The sequence below is a fragment of the Peromyscus californicus genome, unplaced genomic scaffold (genome assembly GCF_007827085.1).
Source record: "Peromyscus californicus insignis strain IS unplaced genomic scaffold, ASM782708v3 Scaffold_9__1_contigs__length_137607984, whole genome shotgun sequence".
Classification (NCBI taxonomy): domain Eukaryota; kingdom Metazoa; phylum Chordata; class Mammalia; order Rodentia; family Cricetidae; genus Peromyscus; species Peromyscus californicus.
In genome coordinates this window covers 72,728,406-72,756,074 of record NW_026294617.1, presented here as the reverse complement: position 1 = coordinate 72,756,074, position 27,669 = coordinate 72,728,406, and the positions used below count along the sequence as shown (strand labels likewise).

Here is a 27,669-nt window from a genome sequence, read left to right as displayed (position 1 = left end):
TCACTGAAACGCTAGAAACCTATCTTGAGCCATCGCTTTCTAAAAGCTTGGGAAAGCAGCTTTCTTTCAAAAGAAATAAGCAACTGAAGACTGTCATAGCACTTTCTCGTTAGACAGCCAGTCGACAAATAATGGCATGGATATTGATTATTAATTATGAAAGTTTGGCTTGTTTTCAGCCAGCTCTTATAACTTAATTAACCCATATTTTTAATCTACGTTTTGCCATGTGGCTTGTTACCTCATCTCCGTACTGCACATCCTGTTCTCCCTTCCTTTCATGGCAAACCCCGTGTGCCTAGACTCCTCCTCCTCTTCCTCTCTCTCCCCAGAAATCCCGCCTAGCCTCTCCTGCCTAGCTATCGACCATTCAGCTCTGTATTACACCAATCACAGCAACACATCTTCACACAGTGTACAAATATCTCACAACAGAGGCGATGAAGAGGAACTCCCACACAGCGTTATTGAGGGTTGGGGAAGTAGCTCATTGGACAGGTCCCTGGCCTGGGCTATGAACCTCGCGTGCTGTATGAACCAGGTGTGGTGCACACTAGCAATCACAGCACTTGGGAAGTGAAGCAGGAAGATCAGTTGCAGGCCTGCTAGAACTGTAGGAGACCCTGTGTCAAAGAGAGACAGGGCTGGAGTATGGCTCAGTGGTTAAGAGCACCTGCTTTGCCATGCAGTGGTGGCGCACGCCTTTAATCCCAGCACTCGTGAGGCAGAGCCAGGTGGATCTCTGTGAGTCTGAGGCCAGCCTGGTCTGCAGAGCGAGATCCAGGACACGCACCAAAACTACACAGAGAAACCCTGTCTTGAAAAACAAACAAACAAACAAGATCACTGGCCTTCAGAAGAACCAGAATGGTGCCACACACATGGCGGCTCACAACCACCTGTGGCACCAGTTTCCTGGAGATCTGACACTTGCTCTGGCCTCCTTGGGCAGTGCACACACGTGGTGCACAGACATACATTCAGACAAACACTCAACATATAACACAAAAATAAATAAAATATTAAAACAAAAAACAAAGCTAGTGTGGTCATGCACTCCTTTAATCCCAGCAGCTGGGAGGCAGAAGCAGGCAGATGTCTGTGAGGTCGAGGCCAGCCGGGTCTACCTAGGGAAACCCTGTCTCAAAAAAAAACCAAAAACCAAGTGGACAGTGCTTGAGGAATCACATTGAAGACTCCTCTAGCTTTTATTTGCGTAGACATCCACACATGCATGAACACACACGCGCGCGCGCACACACACACACACACACACACACGCACACACACTGAAGATCAATTGCCTTAAAACGATTCAGTCAATGATTCGTTTGGGGCAATTTTCTGCGTGTGTTTTATTTTCCATGTCAAAGGTTGACTTTTTTGTTTTTGTTTTTAATCCACAATCCTGGATGCCTGACTCCAGATGGGGCAGTTGCTAACAGCTTTTCAAGCCTGAAACCTATGCATTTACTTTTTTTTTTTTCCTTTTTTTAGATAAGGTTTTACTTTGCAACCTAAACTGGCCTGGAACTCAGTGTGTAACCTAGGTTGGCCTGAAGCTCTGGCACCCCACCAGCCTCCCCAGTGCTGGGATGACAGGCATGAACCACTATACCCAACTGGGAGAGGATTTTGTAGATGTGACTGAATGCAGTATTTTACATGAGGCTATTGTTCTGATTATTTGGGTGGCTTTAACTGCAATCAGAAGTGTCCTTATGAGAGAAAGGCATGGGGGCCTGTCACAGAGGAGAAGAAAGTTGAACATGGTAGCTACTAGCTGCACTAGATAAAGCTAGCACCCACTAAAAGCTTCAATAAGCAAGGTATAGCCTGTGTTGTACCACATGCATACAATTCTGTAGAGGCATGAGGATCAGGAGTTCAAGGTCACGCTTGCTACATAGCTCATTCTAGTTCAATCATGGCCAGCCTGAGCTACTGGAGACCCTGTCTAGAATGTTCTTCTTAAAGGAATGAATTCTCCAGATCTTGAAAAGGAAACTGGCCTTGCAAGAGTGTAACTCAAAGAATACATTTCACAGGAAATTGGCACACTAGATATGCTATAGGAAATCATCGTCTGTCAACCCACCTGTTATTTTTTTAAAAAAGCAGATGGATAAAGTACAAAGCTCACGTTTTTGAGGACAGGGGAGATGGCTGAGTAGGTCAAAGCACTTGTGAAAATCTGAGAACCAGTTTGGATTCCCAGAACACATGTAAATGCCATGTGGTATTGTTTTTAAACTCAATCTCAATCTTATGATTTTACCAATAAAGACTCAGGACAGATGCTGGGGTGAAAACCTGCTAGCTCAGAGAGGCTCAGGAGCAACCAGCTGATGTTCCTCCTCAGCCGACATCCTAGAAAAGAGAGCTTCTCTTCCGCCATCCCCAAACAAAGAAGGCCTGCCAAACTGAAATTCCCTCCCTACTACATTCTTATATCTCTCTGTCTGTTTCCCCGACTCCCTCTTACTCCCTATGGCTACTTCCTGTCAACTAGTTGCTGGCTCACCTCTTTACCCCAGGTTGATTTTACTTAATTAACAAAATCTCAGGGTTCACAGTGTGATCAAATATCCTGAAACAATGTGGCAACTTGTCTGTAATCCTAGCACACAAAAGGCTGTGGAAGAAATGAGGGCTAGATAGAGGAGCTAAAATTCCAGAAGAGTCCATCTATTCTGGGATGTGCTAAGGATAGGCTGCAGATCAGACTTAACTGAGGCAGAATGTCTCTGGTTGGAGAAAAAAAATCACCAAAGGTTTTCCTGGTTGTACAAGGATTAGACTAAAGGGCTAGTTTTGCCCAGAATGTTGGTGAACACTGGGAATGTGCAGGAGGCTGCAGAGTGGCACTCACAGCTTCCAGCAGGCATTTGGAAGCTCCAGCAGGTTGGAGCTGTTGGTTAGGAAACGGAGACCCATTGAGGCAGGCTATCAGCAATTCCAGTGGTTCCTCCTCAGCCGGATCTCAAGGCTGGGTGGAGGAGCAGGTGCCTGAAGAACCAGCACCACCTCCTCAGTTCAGGAAGATGGGGGCCTGTTTGGTTTTCAGTCAAAAGTTGTGAGAAACATGCCTGAAGAATAGGGATAAAGAAGAGTGAACTGGTCTGTGGTGGTATTGTGTTCCTCAAAATATTGTGCACCTTAATAAACTTATCTGGGGTCAGAGAACAGAACAGCCACTAGATATAGAGGTCAGAAAATGGTGACACCACACGCCTTTAATCCTAGCATTCCAGAGGCACAGATCGGTCTGGATCTCTGTGAGTTCAAGGTCACACTGGAAACAGCCAGGTGTGGTAACAAGAGCCTTTAATCCCAGAAAGTGATGGCAGGAAGCAGAAAGTTATATAAGGCGTGAGGATGAGGAACTAGAGCTGGTTAAGCTTTTAGGCTTTTGAGCAGCACAGTTCAGCTGAGAGCCATCCAGTCTGAGGAAACAGGATCAGCTGAGGAATTGACAAGGTGAGGTAGCTGTGGCTTGTTCTGCTTCTCTGACCTTCCAGCATTCACCCCAATAACTGGCTCTGGGTTTGTTTTTATTAATAAGACTCTTTAAGATTCATGCAACACTGGTCACTCAGAGCAGTCCTCACAGCTCGAATCCCTATCTCTAGTGGAAGAACATAACCCGGACCCTTCTACGCCATTCATAATTTATGGCAAACAATAGCAAGCCACAAGACTTGCAAAGTAAAAGAGAAACAGGATCAAAATGAAAAATTAAAACAAACAAGAAATGCCAAGCCATGTCCGACACAGCCCTGGATGCTCCTTGATTTATAATGGACACATCCAAACATACACAGCATAAGAGAAACCATTAGAGGTCGGAAGTGCATTTAATACACAACCTACTGAGCCTCACAGTTTGGGGGTGTTTGCTGCAGGGTATTGGCAGGGAGGCTGACTAGGAGAGTGGCTCACCACCACTGTCCAGCATCACAAGAGTATCCTATTCTGGAATAATATAAAAATTCAAAGTTCAAAGTTAATTTTGCCCCATTATGAAGTTGAAATATTGCAAGTCAAATCATCTTAGGCATGGCTCCTTTGTACTGGAGGTAGCACATAAGAATACAGGGCCAGTGAGATGGCTCAGAAGGTAAAGGACTTGCCACACAAGCTTGATGACCTGAGTTCAGTTTCTAGAACACACATGGTAGAAAGAGAGAATGGATACCACAGAGTTGTCCTTTGACCTCCACATTTGCTGTGCCAGGAGTTCCCCCTTCTATCCCGATGGTACACACACAGCATGAGTGTACATTAAGTAAATAAAAAATTTGAAACGAATATAAAATAGGTAAGCATTGAGGGAAGCATATATGAAAGTGGAAAAGGAAATTCTGGGGTGTAAAGGTTTAAGGTGTGCAGGGAGATGGGGAGACAATTAGGGGAGGGTCAGTCAAAACTAGAGATTGTATGAAAAAGTCATAAGGAAAGCTAAGGTACTAAAAATAAAATAAAAAGGAGTTTGAGGGGCTGGGAATATAGTTCAGTTGGTAGCGTGCTTGTCTAGCATTCATGAAGCCCCAGGTTGAATCTCCAGCACCCATGTGGTGGCTCACAACCATCTGTAACTTCAGTTCTACTTCTACCTTCTACCAGACTGGCATCAAACTCACAGAGATCCTCCTGCCAAGTTACTTTTCTTTTGCTGTGAAGAGACACATGGTCAAGGCAACTTATAAGAGAAAATGTTCACTGGGGCTCACAGTTCCAGATTTTTGTTGCTGTTGTTGTTTGTTTGTTTGTTTTGTTTTTGTTTTATGAGACAGGGTTTCTCTGTGTAGCCTGGCTGTCCTGGGACTCGCTTTGTAAACCAGGTTGGCCTCAAACTCATAAAGATCTACCTGCCTCTGGCTCCCCAGTGCTGGGATTAAAGGCATGTGACACTACCCCCTGGCAGATTTTTAGAGTCTATGACCATCATGTTGGGGAGCATGGCAGCAGGCCAACAGGCATGGCACTGGAGCAGTAGCTGAGAGCTTACATTTGATCCTAACACCTCCCGACTAAAAAAAATTTAAAGAAAAAAAAATGGATGCAGTAGTGTACTTTTACCCCCACCCCCTTTTTAGTACAGGGTCTCTCAGTTGCTCAGGTTAGCCTCGATTCAGAATGTAGTCCAGAATGGTCCCGTACTGGAGGCAATCCTCTGTTCCAGACAATCTCTCTCTCTCTCTCTCTCTCTCTCTCTCTCTCTCTCTCTCTCTCTCTCTCTCTCTCTCTCTCTCTCTCTCCCTCCCTCCCTCCCTCCCTCCCTCCCTCCCTCCCTCTCTCTCTCTCTCTCTCTCTCTCTCTCTCATCTCGTGCACGACATAAGTGCCTGGTGCCTTCGAGCTCAGAAGAGAATATTGGATCATTTGGATCTGGAGTTACAGATGGTTTTGTGCCATCACGTGGGTGCTGAGATTGTATTTTTTTTCTACTTTTACCGACTGTAATGGGGTAAATCACTGTATCTCAAGCATTGTATTTTATTTATAAAATGGTTTGAATAACGCCTGCTACATGGGCCTGCTTTGAGAAGTAAAGCTGTAAGAGAGCTTGGGTTCAAGGATTCTACAAGCCAAGTTTTGGATACTGGTCCGAAGAGGACATGACAACCGCTCCCGGTGCTTGTCCCACACAGCCTGCTCCTCCTAAATTGTCAGAATGCTCAGATCTAGTCACCCCTACTACAGTGGGACACAGGGATGAGACGTTGTGCATTTCTGTCAGTCTCAGTAGTTACTCTGGACCAGAACTCTTTAGACGACCTCATCAACACGGAACCTGGCAGTCATTGTACCTGCAAGCGGCTGGCAGGAAGAAGAGAAGTGTAACAACAAAGGACTACTTCCGTTTCCGGTGACGCAAGCGCTTTCATTTCTTCGGCTGCGGTGACTAAGATGGAAGCGTTTTGGGAGTCACGGGCTGGCCACTGGGCCGGGGGTCCTGCTCCGGGGCAGTTTTACCGGGTCCCGTCCACTCCCTGCGCCCTCATGGATCCGGCGTCCGCGCTCTGCGAGGGTCCGATCACCCGGACCCAGTGAGTTGCGCTTTATCCGCGCCAGGAATGGGCGGCAGGCCGGGACTTGGGGATCCGCGGCGCGCGGGCGGCAGCACCCGGAGCCCCGGCCGCTGCGCTCAGGGACCTTTTTCATTCTTCAGAAACCCCATGGTGACTGGGACGTCGGTACTCGGCGTGAAGTTCGACGGCGGAGTGGTTATTGCTGCAGACATGCTGGGCTCCTACGGCTCCCTGGCTCGTTTCCGCAATATCTCTCGCATTATGCGAGTCAACGACAGCACTATGCTGGGTGCTTCGGGAGACTACGCTGATTTCCAGTATCTGAAGCAAGTTCTCGGCCAGATGGTGTAAGTCGCCTCCAAGCGGAGCAGAGACTTGAGGCTTCGGGGAATTGTTGAGAGTCAAACATATAAATGTGTTTTGAATGCCTTTTGCCACTGGGGGCATGTAAAACTGGATGTAGATCAAGGGTGGGTGGGTAACTTCACCTCCGTTACCATTACTTTCTCAACCAATTGATTTTAAGGATTGATGAAGAGCTGTTGGGAGATGGACACAGCTATAGCCCTAGAGCTATTCATTCATGGTTGACAAGGGCCATGTACAGCCGCCGCTCCAAAATGAATCCTCTGTGGAACACCATGGTCATTGGAGGCTATGCTGATGGAGAAAGGTATTTGATAATTTCCTTGACTACCTGACCTAGCACCTACTGAGTGACTTTTTTTTTTTTTTTTTTTTTCGAGACAGGTTGCTCCATGTAACAGCTCTGGCTGTCCTGGAACTTGTTCTGTAGATCAGGCTGGCCTCAAACTCACAGAGATCTGCTTGCCTCTAACTTCAGAGCACTGGAATTAAAGGCGTGCGAGAGAGAGAGAGAGAGAGAGAGAGAGAGAGAGAGAGAGAGAGAGAGAGAGAGAGAGAGAGACACACACACACACACACACACACACACACACACACACACACCGGCTTTCTTCAGTCTTTTAAAAGAATGTTTTTTACACTTATTTTTGTATGGGTGCTTTTGTGCTACAGTGTGTGTGTGTGTGTGTGTGTGTGTGTGTGTGTGTGTAAAAGGAGTCTCTTCTACCATGTGTGTTCTAGGGAATCGAACTTGGGTTATTAGGCATGGTGGCAATGTGTCTTTACCCACTGAGCCATGCTCATTCCCCCACCCCAGACTCTTTATTCCCAGGGAATTCCCATCTTTTAATTCAGACCTCATGGTCCCATTCTTTGGCCGAGAAATGTAAGATTAAATGAGTTCTTTGACTTTTGTCCCTAGCTTCCTTGGTTATGTGGACATGCTGGGTGTAGCTTACGAAGCCCCTTCGCTAGCCACTGGTTATGGCGCGTACTTGGCTCAGGTAAGTAGTGGGCCTGGCAACAGGGAAAAGATGAGACAGGCTGGGATCCTAATGTTGGGCATCTGGTTTTCTCTGTCTGAGAAGAATGTGTTTACATGACCATCCAGTGACAAGATGTGGTGAATGGGAATGACAGCCTTGTTGCAGGGTAGAAGCCCTAGGACTTCCCCGCTAAGAGGATCTTAGCTGGGCATGGTGGTACACATCTGTAATCCTAGTGCACAGAAGGCCGAGGCCAGGAGGCCTATGAATTTCAGACCAGCTTTGGCCTACATAGCAAGACTCCATCTGAAAAACAAGGAAAAATGGCTCATGGGAAAAGGCACTTGCTGACCGTCAGCCCAGGACCCCCATCATGGAAACAACTCCTGCAAACTATTTTCTGACTTCCACATGCATATGTATATACAAAATAAGTAAATGACAAATGAAACAAAGCCAGCACTTAATTCTGTTGAGACAGTGGGTAGACGTCTGTCATTCACTTTGGTGATTGTTTACATGGGTTGGAGCAGGTTGCCTACTGTTAGGCCAGTGTCTAATTTCTCCCACGTTTTGCCCACCTTTTTAGCCTCTACTTCGAGAAGTTCTCGAGAAACAACCAGTGCTGAGTCAGACTGAGGCCCGAGAGCTTGTAGAACGCTGTATGCGAGTGCTCTACTACCGAGATGCACGTTCATATAACCGGGTGAGAAGTGGGCAGAAAAGTACAAATTCTGGGGCCAGGCATACTATCTCACACCTTTAATCCCAGCATTCAGGAGGCAGAGGCAGGCCGAACTCTGTGAGTTTGAGACCATCTTGGTCTACAGAGTGGGTTCCAGGACAGACAGAGCTACATAGTGAGGCCCTGTCTTAAAAACCACAAATTCTGTTGCTTCTATTTTCAAATAAGGGGTGACCCTCTTGATTGACCTTTGTCCAGACTGGGTATTTTCATTGCAAGTTTTGTTTTCTTTCAGTTTCAAATTGCCACTGTAACTGAAAAAGGTGTTGAAATAGAAGGACCACTCTCAGCAGAGACCAACTGGGATATTGCCCACATGATCAGGTAATTTAAAGTTACAGTAGGAAAACAATGTGTGGGAGAGTTGGAAAGCCTTTGACTTACACAAAGCTGGGCCCTTCTGGAGTGCTAATTCCCCAGGTGGTGGTTCTTCGGGGGAGAGCTCCTTCAGAGGCTGATGCTTTTGTGCTTCATTTTTTCCCCTAAAATATTTTCTTTCTTTTTAGTGGCTTTGAATGAAATACAGATGAACTGTCTGGAGCTGAAGCTGTACCCTTCTATATTTGAATTAGTTGGCTGAAAGGTAGACTTTTGTAAAATAAATGAGTCTTTGAAGTGTTTGCTGAGTTGTTTAATGGGATCTCACTATGTAGCCCAGGCTGGCCTAGAACTCAGAAATCTGTCTGACTGCCTCCCAAATGCTGGAGTTAAAAGCTTGTGCTACAATACCTGGTGGCGGTTTTTATTCTAAGAAGGTCACACCAAGAGCTCAACTGCTGCTCTGTTCCCTTTCCTGGTCAGAGATTCGTTTAGCTCCTGTGTGCATGCTCAGAGGTTGATGTCCGAAGTCTTCCTCAGTCATCCTCCACCTTAGTAGCTTATCAATTCAGCTAGGCTGACTGGCCAGCAGGCCCCGGGATCCTGTCTCCACCTCCCTGGCACTGGGATTTTCAATGTGCACGCCACAGCACATGGGTGCTCAGGGCTGAACCCCTCGTGCTTGGCTGGCAAGCACTTGGCAGCCATTTCCTTAGCCCTTCACTCTATCTGAGGTTGACCTCAGCCTCCCAAGTGAGGGATGATTATAAGCACTCGTGGTGATGGGGGCATTTAAGCTCTTTTAGCAAGTAAGGAGTCTCTGTGTGACAATAAAGAAGACCCCAGACAGTATTCACTTGGGATTGTCCTAAAGCTAGCTTCTTACAGGGTCAACTGGATCTTTGGTAACACAGTTAGCTTACACATATACAGTATTCTCTTCATTTTCTCCCATGCACTATATTCTAAAATGTAGATTTTGGGGGTGGGGAGCATGGTGGTGGGGGTGGGGAGCATGGTGGTGGTTAATGATGGCTGCAAATGTGACTGGTTAAAATGCAATTTCACTGACAGGTACGTGGTATGTGGCAGAGCAATTGTGTATGGTGGTGCTCAGGCCTTAAGCCAACCACAGGTAGCCAGCCAGGAGATGCTAAGCACATTTAACTCATGTTTGTCTATAATTCTAGCACTTGGTACTTTGAAGAAGCATTTGTGTTTATTAAAAAATCCTAAGTGGGGGGCTGGAGAGGTGACTCAGCGTAAGAGCAGATAGTACTACTTTCGCAGAAGACCTGACCTGAGTTTGAGTCCCAGCACCCATGGATGTGGCTCACACCTGCCTCTAACTCCAGCTCCAAGGGACAGCCACTGACTGCATCCCGTGAGCACCTGCACTCCTGTGCACATACCCACATACATACAAGTAAACACAAGCATTTAAAAAACTCCTCAGTGGAGCTGGGCAGACGGCTTGGTTGCTGAAGCAGTTCTTGTGCTTGTGTGAAGACCTAATGTAAGTCTCCTGAACCCATGGGAAGCTGGGTGGAGCAGCTCAAGTCTGTACTCCCAGGTCCTACAGGGAGATGGGGGGCAGAGGCAGGAAGGGCCTGTAAGCTTGAGAGCCAGAGCCTGGCCCAGGAAGCAGAAAAGCTGTCTCAATTAGGTGGTGAGTGAGGACACCCAGAGTTGTCGTCATACTCCACACTTGTGCCTGCATCCACACATGAATGCACACACACAAAGTCCTAGGACATAGGTCTGAAGACCTGAGTTTAATCCCCAGATCCCACAAGATGGCAGCAGAGCCAAGAGTTGTCTTGACCTTCGTGTGCATGTTGTGATAGCATGTGGTGCCTACATTCAACACATAAAAATACATTTTAAGTAGTTGGGAATTAGCCATGTTCTATCCCTTGATGTTTAAAAATGAAAATTGTAGGTCTTCTGCACGACGCTCTCCAGACCCTTTGAGAGTGGTATAGACAGCAGCAGATAGGTTCACACAAAGGAAATCCTGAGCCTTCAATCTGGAACTTGGACATACTTGATCTCAACACAGAAAGTTGTCAATAAATACATGTTTATTGATTAAACTGAATTATAAAAAACAAAAACAAAAAAAATTCCTTCTACCACTAAGCCATGCAGGCAGAGTCCACAAAGACAATTTGCTTGCCAAAACCCAGCCGACCCACTGTTACCATGATCTTAAAAAAAAAATTAAAAATAAAAAATAATCACCCATTCAAAGTCAATGTGCAGAGGCCACGAACCCAGCTCTGCTAAGGGTGTGGCTGCTGCAGAGATGAACAAAGAGAATTCGTTTGGTTGTGGATTGAAGTGGCCACTTACAGTTCTCCAGCTTTCTCAAAGGCAGAAGGTTGGCTTTGAAGTATATATAGTCCATCAATAAAATGGCATTGAGCAAAAAGCTGGGGAAGAGAAGCCTAGGTGGATCCTCCGTTCAGATCTCCAACGCCATGGGTTCAGACAGAGCTGGCCAAACTTGTGGGATCGGTCCTGTTCACTAGGTTCTAGTGTGCTGGGAGTTAAAAAACCAAACTGCAGGGAGAGGAACAGGTGGTAACAAAGACCACACACCTACACCTGGACCACCAGGCTGTCATCTCGAACATCTCCCAGTCTATGAAAGCCTATTAAACAGGGACACATAGAAAAAGGTATATAAATCCATTTCCTCTCATTTTATTAAAGGCTCCACTTATGTACATTTTAAAGATGAACCACTTACAAGCTTGTGCAGGTTGCCTCCTTGGCTCACAGGAGGAAACATTGCCGAAAGCCTCAGGATGGACAAGAATGGTGTGGCTGTGGGAAAGGTAGACTTGGTTTTTTGTTCTTTTTTTTCTTCTATGGTACAGTACATTTTGGTTTATCACCGTGAATACATCTTTTTCTTTAAAAAAAAAAAAAAATCCCTCATGCAAATTGTAGAAAAATTTTCCTTGAAGTTGGCAGTGAAAAATAAAGATTCATGTCTTTCTCTGTGCACACCTCTATGCTTTTTTTTTTTTTCCACATCAGTTTCTTCTGAAACATTGAGAAATGTGAAAACCACGGGTTAGCGGGAGTTCAAGCGGTCTGTGTCTTGTTCGAGTTCAACACTTAACATACGCCAGTTAGTACCTGTGATGTCTTGAGCAGGTGTGCTGTCAAGGCGTGATTAACAGGACAAAGTTCAACAAAGCAGGGGTTCTGCCGCCGCCACCGCTGGGGGCTGGCTGATGGAAGACAGAGAGACTAGGGATGGCTTCCACCTGAACACTGACTGATCACCTCACCAGGACCTCTTACTTGCTAGGGATACATGTGCTCCTTTGTGCAGAGTAAAGGACGGTGTGGAAATCAGGAAAGGGGTCAGGGTCACAAGTGCAAAAGAGATTTTCTGTTGTGTTTTGGTGGAGGGTGGTGAGGAAAGAAAAATCTATTCATTCTGGATGATTCAAGGAGGTTTCATGCATTTTTAAAGCCACGATTTTATATCAAGAGCTGCTGTAGAAACCAACACCTCTGGAGAAGGAAGGGAAGGGAGAAGGAAAGAGTTCAGTGGGATTCTTTTTTCATTTCCATTTTTATATAAAAGTGTTAAGACCACAATGAAAAAATTTATCCACACATGTAATAAACCAGCTTGTGAGCTACATATTTGTTTCTTTCCCATCTGCAGAAGAGTTCTCACATTAACAATGATTAGATAGTATCATGCCCAAAGACATTGGCCATAGAATAAAACAAACAAAACCCAGAAATACTATGATACAATTGAGGTAAAAGGGGAAACAAAACAATTTAATATCTGTCCACAAAGGATTGTTTTCCTAGATTTTGTCAGAAAAATAGCAAACACAGTGATTTAAATTAAAGAAGGAAAAAAAGTCACAAGAACCTGTTTTTAGCAGAAGTGAGTAACCAATGGGCCAGCTCCTCAGCTCAGAAGTGATATCACTACTGGCTGTCCTAATAACCCACAAATTCACAGAAAGTATCAATGTCAGGGGAGTGGTGGCATAAAATTAAAAATATAAACCGAGTACCCCACTGGTACCCCTTTCTCTAAGTCCCTCTACCCTCCCCCTCCGCTTTCCTACCCAACTCTGCTCTCACGACCCAGCACCTAAATCTCCATCAGATCTAGGTCAGCTTCCTCAAAGCCATAGAAGGACTCCGTCTCACTTTCCCCCTCAAAGAGCTGGTGAAGGCTTTCAGGCTCAACTGTCTCTTCAGGAGATGACCTGGGCCTGGGGGTGGAAGCCGAGGGCTCCTCAGACCGCTCTCCACTCAGCTTCAGCTGCTCCTCTAGGGAGGCAATGAGCTCCTCCTGCATGTCAGCGTTGCGTGTAGGTGAGTTAATGTTGCCATCAGGACCTGGCAGAACACTAGCCACGAGGAAGGACCGCTGAACTAGCTCTGGGGAGTCCCCAATGACACCCAGCACCTCACTCAGCCAGCCCAGCACCAGCTGAAGCAGGACATCTGAATCACATGCAGCATCTGCCATTTCCCGAGCCTGCTCCTTCCATTTTTTGTGCAGGAAGTTCTTAACAGTTCGTTTGATGCACACGTCTAATGGCTGGATTTTAGAGCTACAGCCTGCAGGGACCACTGCAGGCAAAGTGCTAGAAGCACTGAGCAGGGCCAGTACCTCTTCTGACAAGTGAGTGCGATGGCAGTCCATCACCAGCATGCCTTTGCTGTGCTGACAAGCTGTGTGCTTCTTCCACACACGGGTTGACCAAAGCTCCATGATCTCATCGTCACTGTAGCCACTCTCTTTGGCCTCTAGCAATATAGAGTCCGGCACATTAGCAGGTTGATTCATTTGTCCACGGTAGAAAACCAGGGTAGGGAGGACAGTGCCATCTGCCAGGATAGCCAGCACTACATCACACCAAGGCTCCCCTGTACCCACTGTCTGGAGAGCATTCTCCTTTCGGTCATCACTGCTCAGTACTTCTGTGTCCAGGAACAAGGAGACCTCATCAATAGCCACAATCATAGACAAAGGCAAGTCCTGATTGTGAATCTGCCGCTGTACAAACTCAATGAAGAGTCCTGCATTTTCTGCTACATCCTTCGGTAATGCGTGGGCTACAGCTCGCCGGGCATGGGGAGTGAGGTGGTGCCGCAGCATGAAGCGCACAGCCCACTCATAGGATATCTTAAAACCCCCCTCCAAAGAGCGTCCTATTTTGGTGGCCTTCTGAAACAAGGTCTCCTCATTTACAGGGAGCTGTTGCTCTCTCTGGATCAGCACCCACTCAGCCAGTTTCTCTTCCGCCTCAAAGCTGAGATATTTGCCCTCTAAATTCTCTCCCTGAGAGGCCTGGAAGCGTCGAAGCCAACGGCGAATCCGACGCTGGGGGTTTCGGAAGTGCTCAGCTGCCAGTTCTGTGTTGCAGCACAGGGCAAACAGTACCACCCGAAGCTTCTTCACAGACAGCTGCTCTTTCTTGCCAACCCCACTGCCGCCTCCACCACCACCTGCTGGTTCAGGTTCCTGGGTGATGGGGCTTCTTCCCTCTTCCTGTTCAACGTTCAGACGTTCAGCCCCCTCTGTGGCCAAGGGCAGCAGGGATGAGGGCTGTGGGTGAGTAGGGGTTGCTGGGGGGGTTGCAGTTGAGACGGGTGATGGAAGGGCCGGGGCCACAGGAACTGCAAGCTCTTGAGGCTCTGCTGGGGTGGCTCCTCCGGGTTTCACAGTGGCAGCTTTGTTAGGGAGGAAGGGAGGTGGAAGATACATATTCTTCAAGTTCCGGTCGTACACTCGCTCAGGAGTCTGGCCAGGCCTAAATGAGTGGAGAAGGGAAGCAGAGAGCGGAAACATCAGTTAAACTTAGGAATTTAAACAACAGTGTTAATAAGGGCAAACATTACACAAAGCACACATTAAATCATGAAACAGATGTTACCTGGAGTGAGACATCCAACTGAGCCCTGGGAAAATGAAATTAAAAAAAAAAGTTAGCTCACTGGGGAAAAAAAAACAACAACCCAACATTCCATAGATAATACTTTGAGATTTCAACATGCTACCCACTAATAGACTCTTCATGGGGCAACCTTCCCAGTCTTCTCTAACTTCAGGTGAGAATGTTTACAGTTGTGTGTGTCTAAACGGTGAAAGGGTGAGGCCAGAGAAAGATGCTCCTGGCTCATATAGTATGACATCCCTTCTCCCAATCCCAGTTTATCCCAGTTTCTCTCACTTACCCCGTGGTAAGATGCTGCTGGATCTGTGGGAGGGGTTGAACACTAAATGCTTGGCCATGGCATCTCCCACAGAGGTAGCAAAGGTACAGGAAGTGCAGGCCAGCTTGATTCCACTAAGAGAGAAAAAGAGAAAGAAAGAGCGAGAGGACCAAGAGTATATTAGACACATACGGCAGAGACACTACACACTTCAACTCTGAGGCTTAAGTAAGGGAGTGATGCACATAACCACTCCACAAAACAAGGACATGACATTAACTTCAACAACTAGAGCACCGAGAAATGTTTATTACCTTACAGAATTTTTAAACAAAGCCAAATACTTGGGGCTCTTCCGTGGCACATGATTGCTGAAAAAGACAAAGAAGCAGAGTTACCAGCCAATGACAATGTCCAACCAAAAAGATGCCTTCTCAATCCAGACCAGTTTGACCATCAGGCTTCTCAAACTTCAATATAAATACAAAATGACCTGAGGCTCAATTACAATTCACGTTTTAATTCAGGTCTAGGATGGGGCTAAGAATCAGCATTTCTAACAAGCTCCCATCCAATGCCTGGACTGCACTTTCAGTAGCCAGACCCTAGGTCATTTGGAGCATAGACTAACAAGGCCAATATGGGTTTGCTCTTTTATCCCCCTAGAAGAGATGGACAAACAGCTTTAAGAGTTGAAGAAAGAAACCAAATAGAAATGGGAGGGATGAAGAGAGTTTTGGACTCCACAAGTCCTGGTTTGCTCTCGACTTACTTGATCATGTGATTGGCGTAAGCTCGAGAGCAGCAGGTGCTGTAGCGACAGAGAGAACAGTGCACATAGGTAGGGAAATGATTGGGGAAATCTGGGATCTCAAAGCTGCACTCCAGACATGTCTGTCGGCCCATGACACTCCTGTTAAAAACAAAAATTTCATTACTGCTTCAGAAACCATCAAAGCCTAAGAATTTTTTGACCACTGACCCTGCTGCAGATGGCATCTGATTTCCTTGGCTATTAGGAAATGCTCTGCCCACAGTTCCCACCCGCCTAGCATTCAGAAGGAGGCACTGACATTTTCCTCACAGCTCTCTTCTGGATGTTGCGTTGGACAGGGGGGTAAAGGAAGACAGGACAGGGGTCGGTGGAGGAGGTCAGTGGTGCTGCCTCCTGTAAGGCGCTAGAAGATGTATCATTTGAAGACACAGCGATAGTTCGTGGCTGCCCCCGAGAAGCCCGGATTGTCACCTGAGAATCAAGGGAAGACAATTAAATGACACTCACAGCAACTCTCAGGGTACTGTCCATCTCTGTGCTTACCCTCCCCGGGTCTGTAAAAGAAACTTCAGGCAAACCCTTTACCTTGGTGCCTGGTTTTAAGCCTTCCAGTTGCTTAGGTTTACGGAAGGTTTTATGGTGCTGGAGCTTGTGTTCAATTTTGTCCTTGGCAAAGAGAAACTGTAGCCGGCATTTGTTGCAGTGATAAACATTTCTCTTCTGAAGTGGAGAAAAAACAAAACAGACAAGAATCCCTTAAACGTTCCCAGTGAATCAATGTCAACATTAGTCTTTCCTTCTCTCTGCTGAGAATTCAATGAGAACTACTCAAGACCAGGAAACCTATCTCTGAGAACCACCACCTCACATCCCCAGAAAGTGAAGGCCAGGATGCACAGGTCCTCAGCCACTCCTGACTGGGAGCATTTGGGCCAGCAACACGCTTGCTCACGCCTATCATCTGGACATTCTTATTGATTTTTAGAAACACACAAAAATATACATGGTAAAGCTGTCAAGCAAACAACAAAACAACTCAGACTTCTCGTTCTGTTCCCTTCCTTCACAGTCCAGGTTCCTTTAACCCAGATCCTTGGTTCATTTTCACAGACAGGTAACACCAGGTTCCCAGCACTTTTTCATCAACTGCACAGAAGCAACCCCAAAGCAAAGCCTTCTTTTGTTTATCTTCCTCTGGTGGTGCCAGGGGTACAAGCAAGAAGCTGAAGCCTTCCTTATGCCAAGCACGCACCCCATCACCAAGGCACTCTCCAGCTGCGTACAAAAGGTAGTACTCCCTCCGTATTGTCGCTTTGCATTCCTTTTTCTGGGGGGTGGGGGAGTGGGTGTAGAATGGGGGGGAGGGGTTAGAGTAGGGAGAGGCTCTTTATATATATATATGTGTGTATGTATGTATGTATGTTTCAGAGACTATTTTGAGGACTTGGTCTTCGAAAACAGGACTCCTATCCTGTGACTTTCTTTGCTTGGATAGCAAATAAGTGTAACATTGGGCTAAGATAAAACTACTGGTTTCCACAGGCCTATACTATGAAGAGGAGCTGAGTGAAGGAGGCGCTTTGTGAGAGCTGCATGTGTATGTGCACATGCAACATGGAGCACACAGTACCCACACCTGGTTTTCCATTTTTATGTCTCTCACAAACCTTCACTCTCCTCTAGTAGGTTCTTTTTTGTAGCATTGTTTACTTTTTTTTTTTTTTTTAGGACAGAGTCTCATTGTGTATCTTAGGCTAGCCTGGAACTTACTCAGCAGTCTAGGCAGGCCTCAAATTAATGGCCAATCTACGACCTCAGCCTCCTGAGTGCTGAGATTACAGTGTGAGCCACCATACTAGGCTTTCTATAGCATTTTGAAACAAGGTTATAACTATTCCATATTGTAAATAAAATACAACAGAACCAGCCACACAACCGGTTTTCCCCTCAGCCACTCCTTGCCTGGATCACCCACCCTCTGTCCTCCTCTGTGTAAATGAACATCCTTAGGTTGTCTCCATTTACTTTCTCAAGTCCTTTGTTTCTCCTGCTGGAACCAATCAACCCAATAGTCTCTTAAATGTTGATTAATAGAGGGTCTGTCTCGGGTTTCTTTCTAGCTTAACATTCCTGTGGCCTGAGCACTTTGATCACAACCTTTTCTTCAGAACACTTCAGTCTCCTTGGCAACAAAAGGCCTACTAGGACTACAGTGGTTGTTCTATGGATAGAAACTTCAAGGGCTCTCAGCCTTATCCTCGACACATCTGGAGGACTTCTGAAACTTAAAAAGTTTAAAATCAGCTGGGGTGCTAGGACGGTTCAGTGGTTAAAAGTACTACTGGCTGCTCTTCTGGGACACTGGTTCAATTCCCAGCACCCACACAGGGGCTTCCATCTGTAACTCAGGCATAGACACACGTAGGCAAAACAACACACATATAAAATAAAATAAAATCAGCTTGGTATTATGGTGCACACCTTTAATCTAAGCAGCCAGGAGGCAGAGGCAGGTGAATCTCTATGAGTCTGAGGCCAGCTAAGGCCACACAGTGAGACAAAGTCTCAAAAAAGAAAGAAAAAAAGTTTAAAACCTAAGGAATGTATATAACAATTCTCAAATGACTCTTGTGACAACCCAGACATCAGATCTATTATCTACCGGCTGTACTGGAATGTCAACAGACGGTGCTTAGCCAAAATACCTAAGTCTCAATATTCTCTCAACATTTGCTTTCTCCAGAATTTCTCAGTAAACAGTCCTGCTGTTCATCCACCTGTCAACGAAGACTAGGAACCATTTAGCATATTTTGACACAGGCTTGTTCTATGTAGCCCAGGCCACGGGCCTCAGCCTGACAGCAGCGTGGCTAAAACGCCAAAGACGAAGGCAGTACTTGTTTAGGGACCATTTTCACTCTCTTGCTACCTCACTCACCCATCTCTAAATCCTAAATCCATGGTGTCTGAGCAATACCTCCAAACACTACTCCTTTCTTCACCTCACCAGCCAGCACCAGTCACCTCCTCCTAAAGGACTCCAAAGCCTCGGCTGGTCTTTCCTCCACTCTGAACTTCCTCAGTTTACTTAATGCACCCGGGTAAAATCTTGAATAAAAGAAGTAGGAACCTATCACCCAGGGCTTCAACTCCCTTTCCCAGCCGAGGAGAGCACCCATAACTAGTCCCCACCTAGCTTCCAACACCTGCCTGCCTTGTATCCTACAATCTACTCTGAACGCCTCTCACTTCCTTACACTGCCACAGGCTTACCTTGTGCCTCAGGTCCATTACTTCTCTGCTCTATTTTATTCTACATCATTATTCATCCTTCAGACCTTAAATACCACTTCTTCCTGGATATCCCCTCAGCTCCCAGAATAGGTAGATGCTTATTCTTGCCCTGTTAACACAGCCCTCATAATGGTTTCGTGTATTGTTCCTTTAGTACTTAATCTCTTAACATCTAACCTAGTGTGTGGCAAGTAATAGGAACTGAATGATGTTTGCTCACAGTACTATCTTCTCTATCAACATTAATTATTAATTAATCTATCTCAGCCCTGACCCTGAGTCCCAAAATTCAAATGAGAACACAGGATTGCTTGGTGCCTGATACCTGGTGCCTCATGTAGTGCTGCTGGAAGGCATTGCCATTTTTGAAGACTTTCAGGCAATACGGGCAGAGCAAGTGCCGAGTATCTTCATGGATCATCCGAAAATGGACATCTACCTCAGAGTAGAGGGAGGAGCGATACTGACACACCTGATCATGCAAGAAGGAAAATAAGGTAAGAGTGAGTAACTGGAGCCATAAAGAGGTAACAACAACCATATGGGGGGGGGGGGGGAGCTAAATGCATGGGGTATTACTGTTCTGGTTTTGTGATAGAGATCTACGTGGGGGAGATCCATAAGAACAGTAATGGACAGCAGAGTCTGCCAACAACCCATATTTCCTAAGGAATAAAAGCACTCTCTATCTTGAGAGCGGAAGCTTGGGAGACACTCTCTCAGTCTGCACAGGAGGCCCTTCTCCAGCTGTTATCTTCCGGGAAGTCCTAACTATGGGAACTGTGTTAGTCTCTTTCCGTGTGTCTTCAGAGTACCTACACGGAATGTGTACAGTGGGTACTTTTAGTGGACTTCTTCACCATCAGTTTAGAAACAAGATGCCTAAACTGCTCTGGAGGAAGAGGCAGTACCTGACAAACATAAGGCATCTCTCCAGGCTTATGAGTGTCCTTCATATGCTGGAGAAACAGCGGCTCGCTTTCAAACGCCCACTCACAGATCTTGCACTTGGCTGTAAGAAGAAAAAGAATCTAGACATGCACCTGGATGGAAGATCATAGCCCTTAAAATTCTGACGGCACGTGCACTGCAGTCACCAGCACATCTGTAAAATGGTTCTGCTCTGACACTTGTGTTGCTAATGACAACTCATGTCCCTATGTCTCTAACTCAGTCTTTCTAATAAACAAAGCTCTACTCTAGACTGTGAACTATCTGCATTTTAAATTGGACATTTTCTCTTGACTTCTAACTTGAAGTCACGTTCTCTGTTTACCATTTCCTATCTCCTACTTCTCTTTCTAACTCGATACCCACTGTTGTGACCTAGGACCTGTCACCTCTTATGATAGACAGGAACCTAGTAGAAAGCCTATGACTTACTACTGTTCATGAGCTCCCACACATCTACAGTGTGCATCCTACACTGCTGAATGAGTTCTTTGAAAATACTACATATGCCTATGCCTAAGGACAAGATCCTCATTTATAAATCATTCATAATATCTACTGACTGTCCAGGAAGTTCCAGGAAGAATTTGTTCTGAAAAGGCTGACAAACACTAAGAGATCTTTGCTTTCTTTTTGTTTTCATGACAGGGTCTCATTACACAGTCCTGCACGGCCTGGAACTCATAGACCATTCTGCCTCTGCCTCCCATGTCAGGTATTAATGGTGTGTGTCACCACACTTGGCTGGACAGACGCGCTTACCTTGTCATAAATGTCATTTCTCTTTCCATATTAACAGATTCAAGATAATTATATTCTGAAATTAGCCAATTTGTCAAGCTTGATTCTAAGAATATAATTATAAATTTTTTATAAAATTTTTAATTACTTCATATTTTGAATTACAAAGTATGGCTAGCCAGGCGGTGGTGGTGCCCACCTTTTTTTTTTTTTTTTTTTTAATTTTTTTTTGGGGGGGGGTTTTTGAGACAGGGTTTCCCTGTGTAGCTTTGTGCCTTTCCTGGAACTCACTCTGTAGACCAGGCTGGCCTCGAACTCACAGAGATCTGCCTGCCTCTGCCTCCCGAGTGCTGGGATTAAAGGCATGCGCCACCACTGCCCAGCTGGTGGTGCCCACCTTTAATCCCAGCACTCAGGAGGCATAGCCAGATCCAGGACAGGCACCAAAACAACATAGAGAGGCCCTGTCCTGAAAAAAACAAAAAAAGCCGAGTGGTGGTGGTACACGCCTTTAATCCCAGCACTCGGGAGGCAGAGCCAGACGGATCTTTGTGAGTTTGAGTCCAGCCTAGGCTACAGAGTGAGATCCAGGAAAGGCGCAAAGCTACACAGAGAAACCCTGTCTCGGAAAAAAACAAAAAAACAAAAACAACAACAACAACAAAAAAACCCACAAAAAAACAAAGTATGGCTAGAAAAGGGGACATATTTGTGTTTTTCTTTGTTCACTGGCCTTTCAGCTTTCTGCAAATATGGAAATTATAGACTTTTAAGAGTTGTAAGTATTTTATAGAATTTTAAGTATCAAACAATGGTCCACCCCTTGAATCTTTTTTCCTAAGTCCTTTCTATATTTCCAACTCTAAAAGTTTAACCACCACTTTTTGTGAAACCTGACCACAAGATCGTCTTCCCTCTCGGAATTATCGTACCCATCACTGCTATCATGTCAGGCAGGTTTGTAACATGATCTTGTTCTTTAGAGATAGGGTCTTATGTAGCCCAGGTTTGCTCTGAACTCAGTGATCTTCCTACCTCTCCTTCTAAGTGCTGGTACTACAGCATGAGCCTGTAAACCTAACATGTAATACTCTTATTCTCACATACTATAATTATATAAGCTCCTATACTTAACATAATTTTTGCATTTTCAACAAAATTGTCAGTTCTTTAAAAGATACCAGAAATAATCTGAACAGGAAGTGAGAAATGCTCAGTGGTTTAAGTGTGCACTGCTTTAGCAGAGAATTGGAGCTTGGTTCCCAGCATCCACAATGGGCAGCTCACAATCATCTCTAACTCTAGCTCCAGGGAAATCTGATGCCTTTAGCCTCTGTAAGGCCCTGCCTAGGAGCATGTGTATACACACATACACGCACGCATGCATGCACACACTCTTACAATTAAAATCCTGAAGCTGGGTGGTGGCAGTACACACTTTCAATCCCAGCACTTGGGAGGCAGAGGCAGGCATGTCTGAGTTCAAAGTCAGCCTGGTCTACTGAGTAAGTTCCAAGACAGCCAGGGCTATACAGAGAAACTCTGTCTTTAAAAACAACAACAACTGGCCGGGCGGTGGTGGCGCACGCCTTTAATCCCAGCACTTGGGAGGCAGAGCCAGGCGGATCTCTGTGAGTTCGAGGCCAGCCTGGACTACCAAGTGAGTTCCAGGAAAGGCGCAAAGCTACACAGAGAAACCCTGTCTCGAAAAACCAAAAAAAAAACAAAAACAAAAACAAAAACAAAACAAAAAACAACAACAACAAGTCTTGAATGCTGGGCTCACATCTTAAAGTGTCAACTCAATAGAAATATATGCTTTTTTTCGAGACAGGGTTTCTCTGTGTAGCCTTGGCTGTCCTGGAACTCTGCAGACCAGGCTGGTCTCCAACTCACAGAGATCTGCTGGGATTAAAGGTGTGCACCACCACCTCTAGCTAGAAATGCATGTTTTAAGCAAATGACTTCATTACTCTAAGTTAATGCTTGTTTGATCTCCCCGTTTTGTAAAACAGGGGACTGCAACATTCTAGCTCGCCACCTATGTCACCGGAAGCACTCATTCAATAAAGAAGAGGGGAAAGTACTTCCTCTAACATTATCATCATCTGCATGTAATGAGCTCTTCGCTAGTGCCATTCAGTAGGTGAAGGAAAGGCAGCTCCCACCCCTCCGCTGGAGTGTGAGTTTCCACACTTACTAGTAGACTCGTAGGGACTATGAACGTTTTCCAAGTGGCACTGAAGCTGGAAGGGGGTGGAGAACTGGCGGTAACAGTGCTGGCAGATAGTATGCCCGTCCACCTCCCCATTCTGCTGATCAAGTTCCACGTGGTGTTTCATATGGTTCATGAATCTGTAGCACAGCACAAAGAGAAAGTACAGAAACAATCAGTAGTCTTTGAGACAGAATGATAGAATTATAAGCCAAAATTATTTGCTCCCCTCCTCCAACTTCCTCTATTTAGGATAGTCATTTTCTGAGCCTAGAAAGATGGTTCTTTTCAAATTCTGTGCATGTATGTATGTCTATGTATGTGGGCATGTACTCATTGGTACAAGTGATTAAGGAGGCCAGAGGCATGAGATCCCCTGGAGCTGGAGTTACAGATAATCATGAGCCACCTGAGGTGAGTGCTGGGACTTGAACACAGGTCCTCTGCAAGAGCAGAACACATTTTTAACTTCTGAGTCCTTTCTCCAGCTCCAGATAACGTGTTTTTTGTTTTTATTTTAATAATTATTTTTATTTTATGTGATTGGTGTTTTACGTGCATGTATGTCAGATCTTGGAGTTACAGACATGTGATTACTGGGAATTGAACCCAGGTCCTCCGGAAGAGCAGCTAGTGCTCCTAACTGCTGAGTCATCTCTCCAGTCCCAGATAACAAACAGGTTCTTAAAACTAAAAGTAGGTTCTGTGCAGAGAAACTGGTCCTCCTTACTCAAACTCAAAGGTATCCTTTATTACTATAATAAAATTAATTCAACAGTATTGCACACTATAAATTCTAACAAGACAGCATCATAGTTAATGTTTCCAAAAAGAAAAACTGAACAATACAAGACGACTTGTCTTTTTTATGCAGGGTAACCTCCAAGGCTGTTTCATGCTTACCGAATGTTGTTTTTCAGCCTTTTGGTACAATGAGGGCATCGGAAAGACGTGGCAACCTTAGGAAAGCTTGTGAGTTGGGCTACCTTGCCCCCATCCCGTCCATAGTAAAAGTCATCAACTAGCATAATAAGTTTGGTCTGGACACCATCTCCAGCATTCTCATTTGGCTCTGGTACTTTGGTAGATGGTGAGAGAGCAGGAATAGGTGTGGAGGAGGGTGTGGAAGCAACAGGAGCTGTCTTCTCAGGGGATGAGGGCTTTGCCGCCAATGGAACATTGGGCTCTGCATCGTGGGACTTGCCTTTCTTCTGGTACTCAACCATTTCAGGGCAGCAGTACTGTAAAAGAGAGGACATCATCATCCCACTTACCTGAGACTAGGATGAGCTAAATACATAATGTCACCAATAGTCCTGGGAATGGTTTGTTCACGTAGGCGATAAGGGACACGTTTGTGGACACTGGGATCTCTGCTCAGGATAGCCCACTGCACAGCTGGGCCTGCAGGCATTCGTCAGCACAGCTGAGTGGGGTTCCAGTGGTCTTCCTCCAGCCCTCTTCAGTAGTCCCAGAGTTCACCTTTTGTGTCTGTCCACACAGCCTTGAGCACTGCACCTTTCACTGCTCCCCTCCTGCCTGGCTAGAGCCTGTGCTAGCATCATCTGACTCTGAACTCTCTAGAGAAAGAAGTTCCAACCTTCATTTGAACTGATACCAGAAAGTAACAAGACTCCAAATAAAGCAGGGACCAGGTAACAGGTTTTCATTCTCCCAGTGATAGAGTTAAAACTGAGCTGAGGATATGACCATTGTCTGGGGTCTTACGTGACAAACTTGCTGTCCTGTGAGATCAAATCAACCATGCTAAGACAGTAAGTGTTCCATCACCTATTGGCAGTCTTTACATGTAGTCTATCATATTTTTGGTTTACATAACCATTTTCTACACTATACCAAAGAAAAAACAGCTTTTAAAAGTTTCCAAGCCAATTTAAGCATCTGCTTTTCATGATCCCAGTATCAGAGGAGGTAGAAGTGGCCACTTAAGCTGGATCCTTATCATGGGTGGTGTCACTTACACACATGTGACCTCTCAAAGCTTCAGTAACACGGAACTGAGCATTACACCGTGGACATATTTTCCGTCCACCGTCCTGGAGGTCAAACACTGGGATGGAAGAGGTCACTGGAAGAATGGAGAAGAATTGATAAAGATTAATACAGCATACTGGGGCAAGACTACACAGTCCCTGAGAAGAAAGCCAAGAGTAAGGAGCAAGCATGAGAGACACATTTTTTAACTGCTCAAACTCTGGGCCAGGGCTGGCAAACTGAAACCCAGAGACCGTTTCAGCCAGCAGTCAGTTTCTACTGTGACTCATGAGCTAGGAATGCCTTCTACCACCACTTCTAATTAGGTAAAATTCTCTTTTTCTCTCCCACTTATGGTTTTTTTGGCTTGTTTACAGACAGCATCTTTGTGTCATTCAGGTTAACCTTGAACTCATGATTAACCTGCCTCCACCCCCATGTGCTGGAATAACAGGATGTGCCATATGCCTGACAGACATTTTCCTTTTTTAAAACTGGGATGGAGCTGCGCATGGTGATGCACACCTATGATCCCAGTACTTGGGAGGTGGAGGCAGGAGGACCCCAAGTTCCAGGCCAGCTTGGTCTATATATCTAGTTCCATTTGGCCTACATAGGGAGACTGTTTTAAAAGAAACAAGAGTAATGAGTTGTGACACTATGATATACATTCATACATACTCAGCACTGTAACTAGCTTTAAGTTGTATAACTTCCAAAACTTTAAAGTAAATTTATTTATGTGCACTGGTGTTTTGTCTGCATTCATGTCTATATGAAGGCGTTGCACCCCCTGGAACTGGTGTTATAGACAGTTGTGAGCTGCCACATGGGGCTGAGAATTAAACCCAGGTCCTCTGAAAGAGCACCAGTGCTCTTAACCACTGAGCCATCTCTCCAGACTCCAGAACTCTTCTTAACTTACAGAACTGAAACTATTTTGGGGGACAGTTTTGCCTGGAACAGTGCCTCTTGTAGCCCATAGCAGCCTTAAAAGCATGATGCTGTGGAGGGTGTCTCTGAGTTCCTGATCCTCCTGCCTCCATATCCCAGGGTCTAGGATAACGGATGCACTCCTCCTCCTGGCCTTTCTGTACCAGGGTCTGCTTATGTAACCCTGCTGGCTCAAACTTTGACAGTACTTCACATAGCCTAACAATGCCCTTAAAGTTCTCCATGCTGGACCATGTCAAAATGACTGCCTATACATACAAGTAACGTCATATGGACTCAAAGGTTATATTTAGGAATATGTATGTATATACAAATATATATGCATGCAATAACAACTGATGAAGAAGAGGCCATAAATGTGTAGAAGAGTGGGAAGGGATATATGGGAGGGTTTGGAGGGAGGAAAGGGAAGGAAGAAATGTAATTAAAATAGAATCTTAAAAATAAAACAAAAAGCACTTTTGGAAAGAAAAAAAAAGACTTCCTTTTTAAACCTAAATAGCACAGCATTGTGCAAACAGGAACCGTTTTGTTTATCTGTTTATGCTTTGATGGTAATTTAGGCTGTTCTCACCTTTCGTCTATTGTGAATGATGCTGCTATGAGCACAGGCGTACAACTTCCTGTTCTAGTCCCTGCTTTCAATTCTTTTCAATACATGCTCAAAAGCAGAACTCCTAAAGCATATGGTAATTAAATTTTTTTTTTTTGAGAAACATCATACTATATTTTTTCACAGTATCTGTTCAGTGCTATATCCCTGCCAACAGTGCATGAGGATTCCACTTTCTCTATACCCTCACCTAAATGTTAAATTTATTCTGTATGTGTGAACATGTGTGGTCAGAGAACCTACAGAAGTCCGTTCTGTCCTTCAGTGTGGGTCCCAGAGGTCAAACTCAGGCTGCCAGGCTCAGGGGAAGAATCCTGGCATGCTGAGCCGCCAGCTTAGCATGTCCGCACCATTTTGTTTCTTTTGAAAACAATTACAGGGCTGGAGAGATAGCTGTTATTCAGAGCTGGCTGCTCTTCCAGGGAACCCTGGTATCTGTAGCACTCACACAGTGGCTCACAACCATCTGACAGCCTCTTCTGGTTTCTCTGGGCACCAGGCGTGTATGCAGTGCACATACATACAAGAAGGCAAACGTCCATACACAAAAAATAAGTAAAATCAGAGAAACAAAACAGCAACCACAAAAAAGCCAAGAAAGGACTATAACTTTGATTAGAGTCCGACAATGAATTACTCAACTTCAGTCCACAGGCAGAAGGAAAAAGCAAAATCACTTGGCTAGATCAAAGTGATGTTTTCTCATAATCTTAAACCCTCTCTGAAGGGATCTTCTTCTCAGTCACACACATCTTCTTTTTCAATTAGCATACAAAGTGAGCTCCTTATGGCATTTTCATGTACATTTTGTCTTGGCTGATTCTCCACCCCTACCTGCTCCTCTGTTACCTACCTGTCCCTGCTTGTTCCCTTCCAACCCTAGTGTTCCCTCTGCCACTTCCTATCACATGTGCTCTACTCATCTCTACTCCCCTCCTCAATCCCTACTGAGCTCTCCCGACCATTAGCCCCTTCCTAGTTTCTAGTTTCCTGGCCTCTATGCACTTACTCCTACGTACGTACACACAGAGAAAAAACAGAAACTAGGATCCACAAGAGAACATACAGTATCTGTCTTTCCGAGCTGGGGTTAACTTTCTAGTTTGGTTGGTTTAGTTGTGTTGTTTGTTTGCTTTTTGAGTTACTATCCTAATGGGTACAGATGACATTTCACCATGATTTGTTTTGTTTTTTCGAGACAGGGTTTCTCTGTGTAGCTTTGGAGCCTGTCCTGGATCTTGCTCTGTAGACCAGGCTGGCCTCCAACTCACAGAGATCCACTTGCCTCTGCCTCCCGAGTGCTGGGATTAAAGGTGTGTGCCACCGCCCCCAGCCTCACCATGATTTTTATGTTTCCCTAAATGGATACTGCTGGCCATCTTCTGTTTATCAGACGTTTCACGATTGTGGAGCTATGTCTCTTTCCCCAACTCCTGCAGGGGATGGAATCCGGGGCCTCACACACACTG

General features: G+C 45.4%; 2 protein-coding genes across 10 annotated transcripts in view; one reads left to right on the top strand and one right to left on the bottom strand.

Moving 5' to 3' along the window:
• Window positions 1-5,877: 5,877 nt before the first annotated feature.
• On the top strand, window positions 5,878-8,751 carry Psmb4 (proteasome 20S subunit beta 4). The gene is made up of 7 exons (XM_052729952.1): window positions 5,878-6,052; window positions 6,175-6,381; window positions 6,561-6,707; window positions 7,323-7,404; window positions 7,976-8,092; window positions 8,367-8,455; window positions 8,638-8,751. Exons 1-7 carry the CDS (start codon window positions 5,913-5,915, stop codon window positions 8,648-8,650), a joined length of 795 nt encoding a protein of 264 aa, XP_052585912.1. The 5' UTR covers window positions 5,878-5,912; the 3' UTR covers window positions 8,651-8,751.
• Window positions 8,752-10,515: 1,764 nt separating this feature from the next.
• Window positions 10,516-27,669, bottom strand: part of Pogz (pogo transposable element derived with ZNF domain) — a 67,240-nt gene continuing 50,086 nt past the window's right edge. For all 9 annotated transcript variants that reach the window (XM_052729945.1, XM_052729948.1, XM_052729950.1 and 6 more), the window contains 12 exons: window positions 24,621-24,727; window positions 23,542-23,879; window positions 22,624-22,778; window positions 19,643-19,743; window positions 19,057-19,203; window positions 16,023-16,157; window positions 15,736-15,908; window positions 15,435-15,575; window positions 14,977-15,033; window positions 14,684-14,796; window positions 14,383-14,407; window positions 10,516-14,259 (listed from right to left, as the gene is read on the bottom strand). In XM_052729945.1, the coding sequence (XP_052585905.1) occupies window positions 12,588-14,259; window positions 14,383-14,407; window positions 14,684-14,796; window positions 14,977-15,033; window positions 15,435-15,575; window positions 15,736-15,908; window positions 16,023-16,157; window positions 19,057-19,203; window positions 19,643-19,743; window positions 22,624-22,778; window positions 23,542-23,879; window positions 24,621-24,727 (3,164 nt within the window). In that variant the 3' untranslated portion in view covers window positions 10,516-12,587. The remainder of the gene's footprint in view (window positions 14,260-14,382; window positions 14,408-14,683; window positions 14,797-14,976; window positions 15,034-15,434; window positions 15,576-15,735; window positions 15,909-16,022; window positions 16,158-19,056; window positions 19,204-19,642; window positions 19,744-22,623; window positions 22,779-23,541; window positions 23,880-24,620; window positions 24,728-27,669) is intronic.

Bases quoted from the DNA above. Each gene is read 5' to 3' on its own strand.
- Psmb4 (XM_052729952.1), top strand. From the start codon at position 5,913: ATGGAAGCGTTTTGGGAGTCACGGGCTGGCCACTGGGCCGGGGGTCCT. The intron at 6,708-7,322 runs GTATTTGATAAT...TTTTGTCCCTAG, and splicing joins GGCTATGCTGATGGAGAAAG to CTTCCTTGGTTATGTGGACA. The intron at 7,405-7,975 runs GTAAGTAGTGGG...CCACCTTTTTAG, and splicing joins ATGGCGCGTACTTGGCTCAG to CCTCTACTTCGAGAAGTTCT.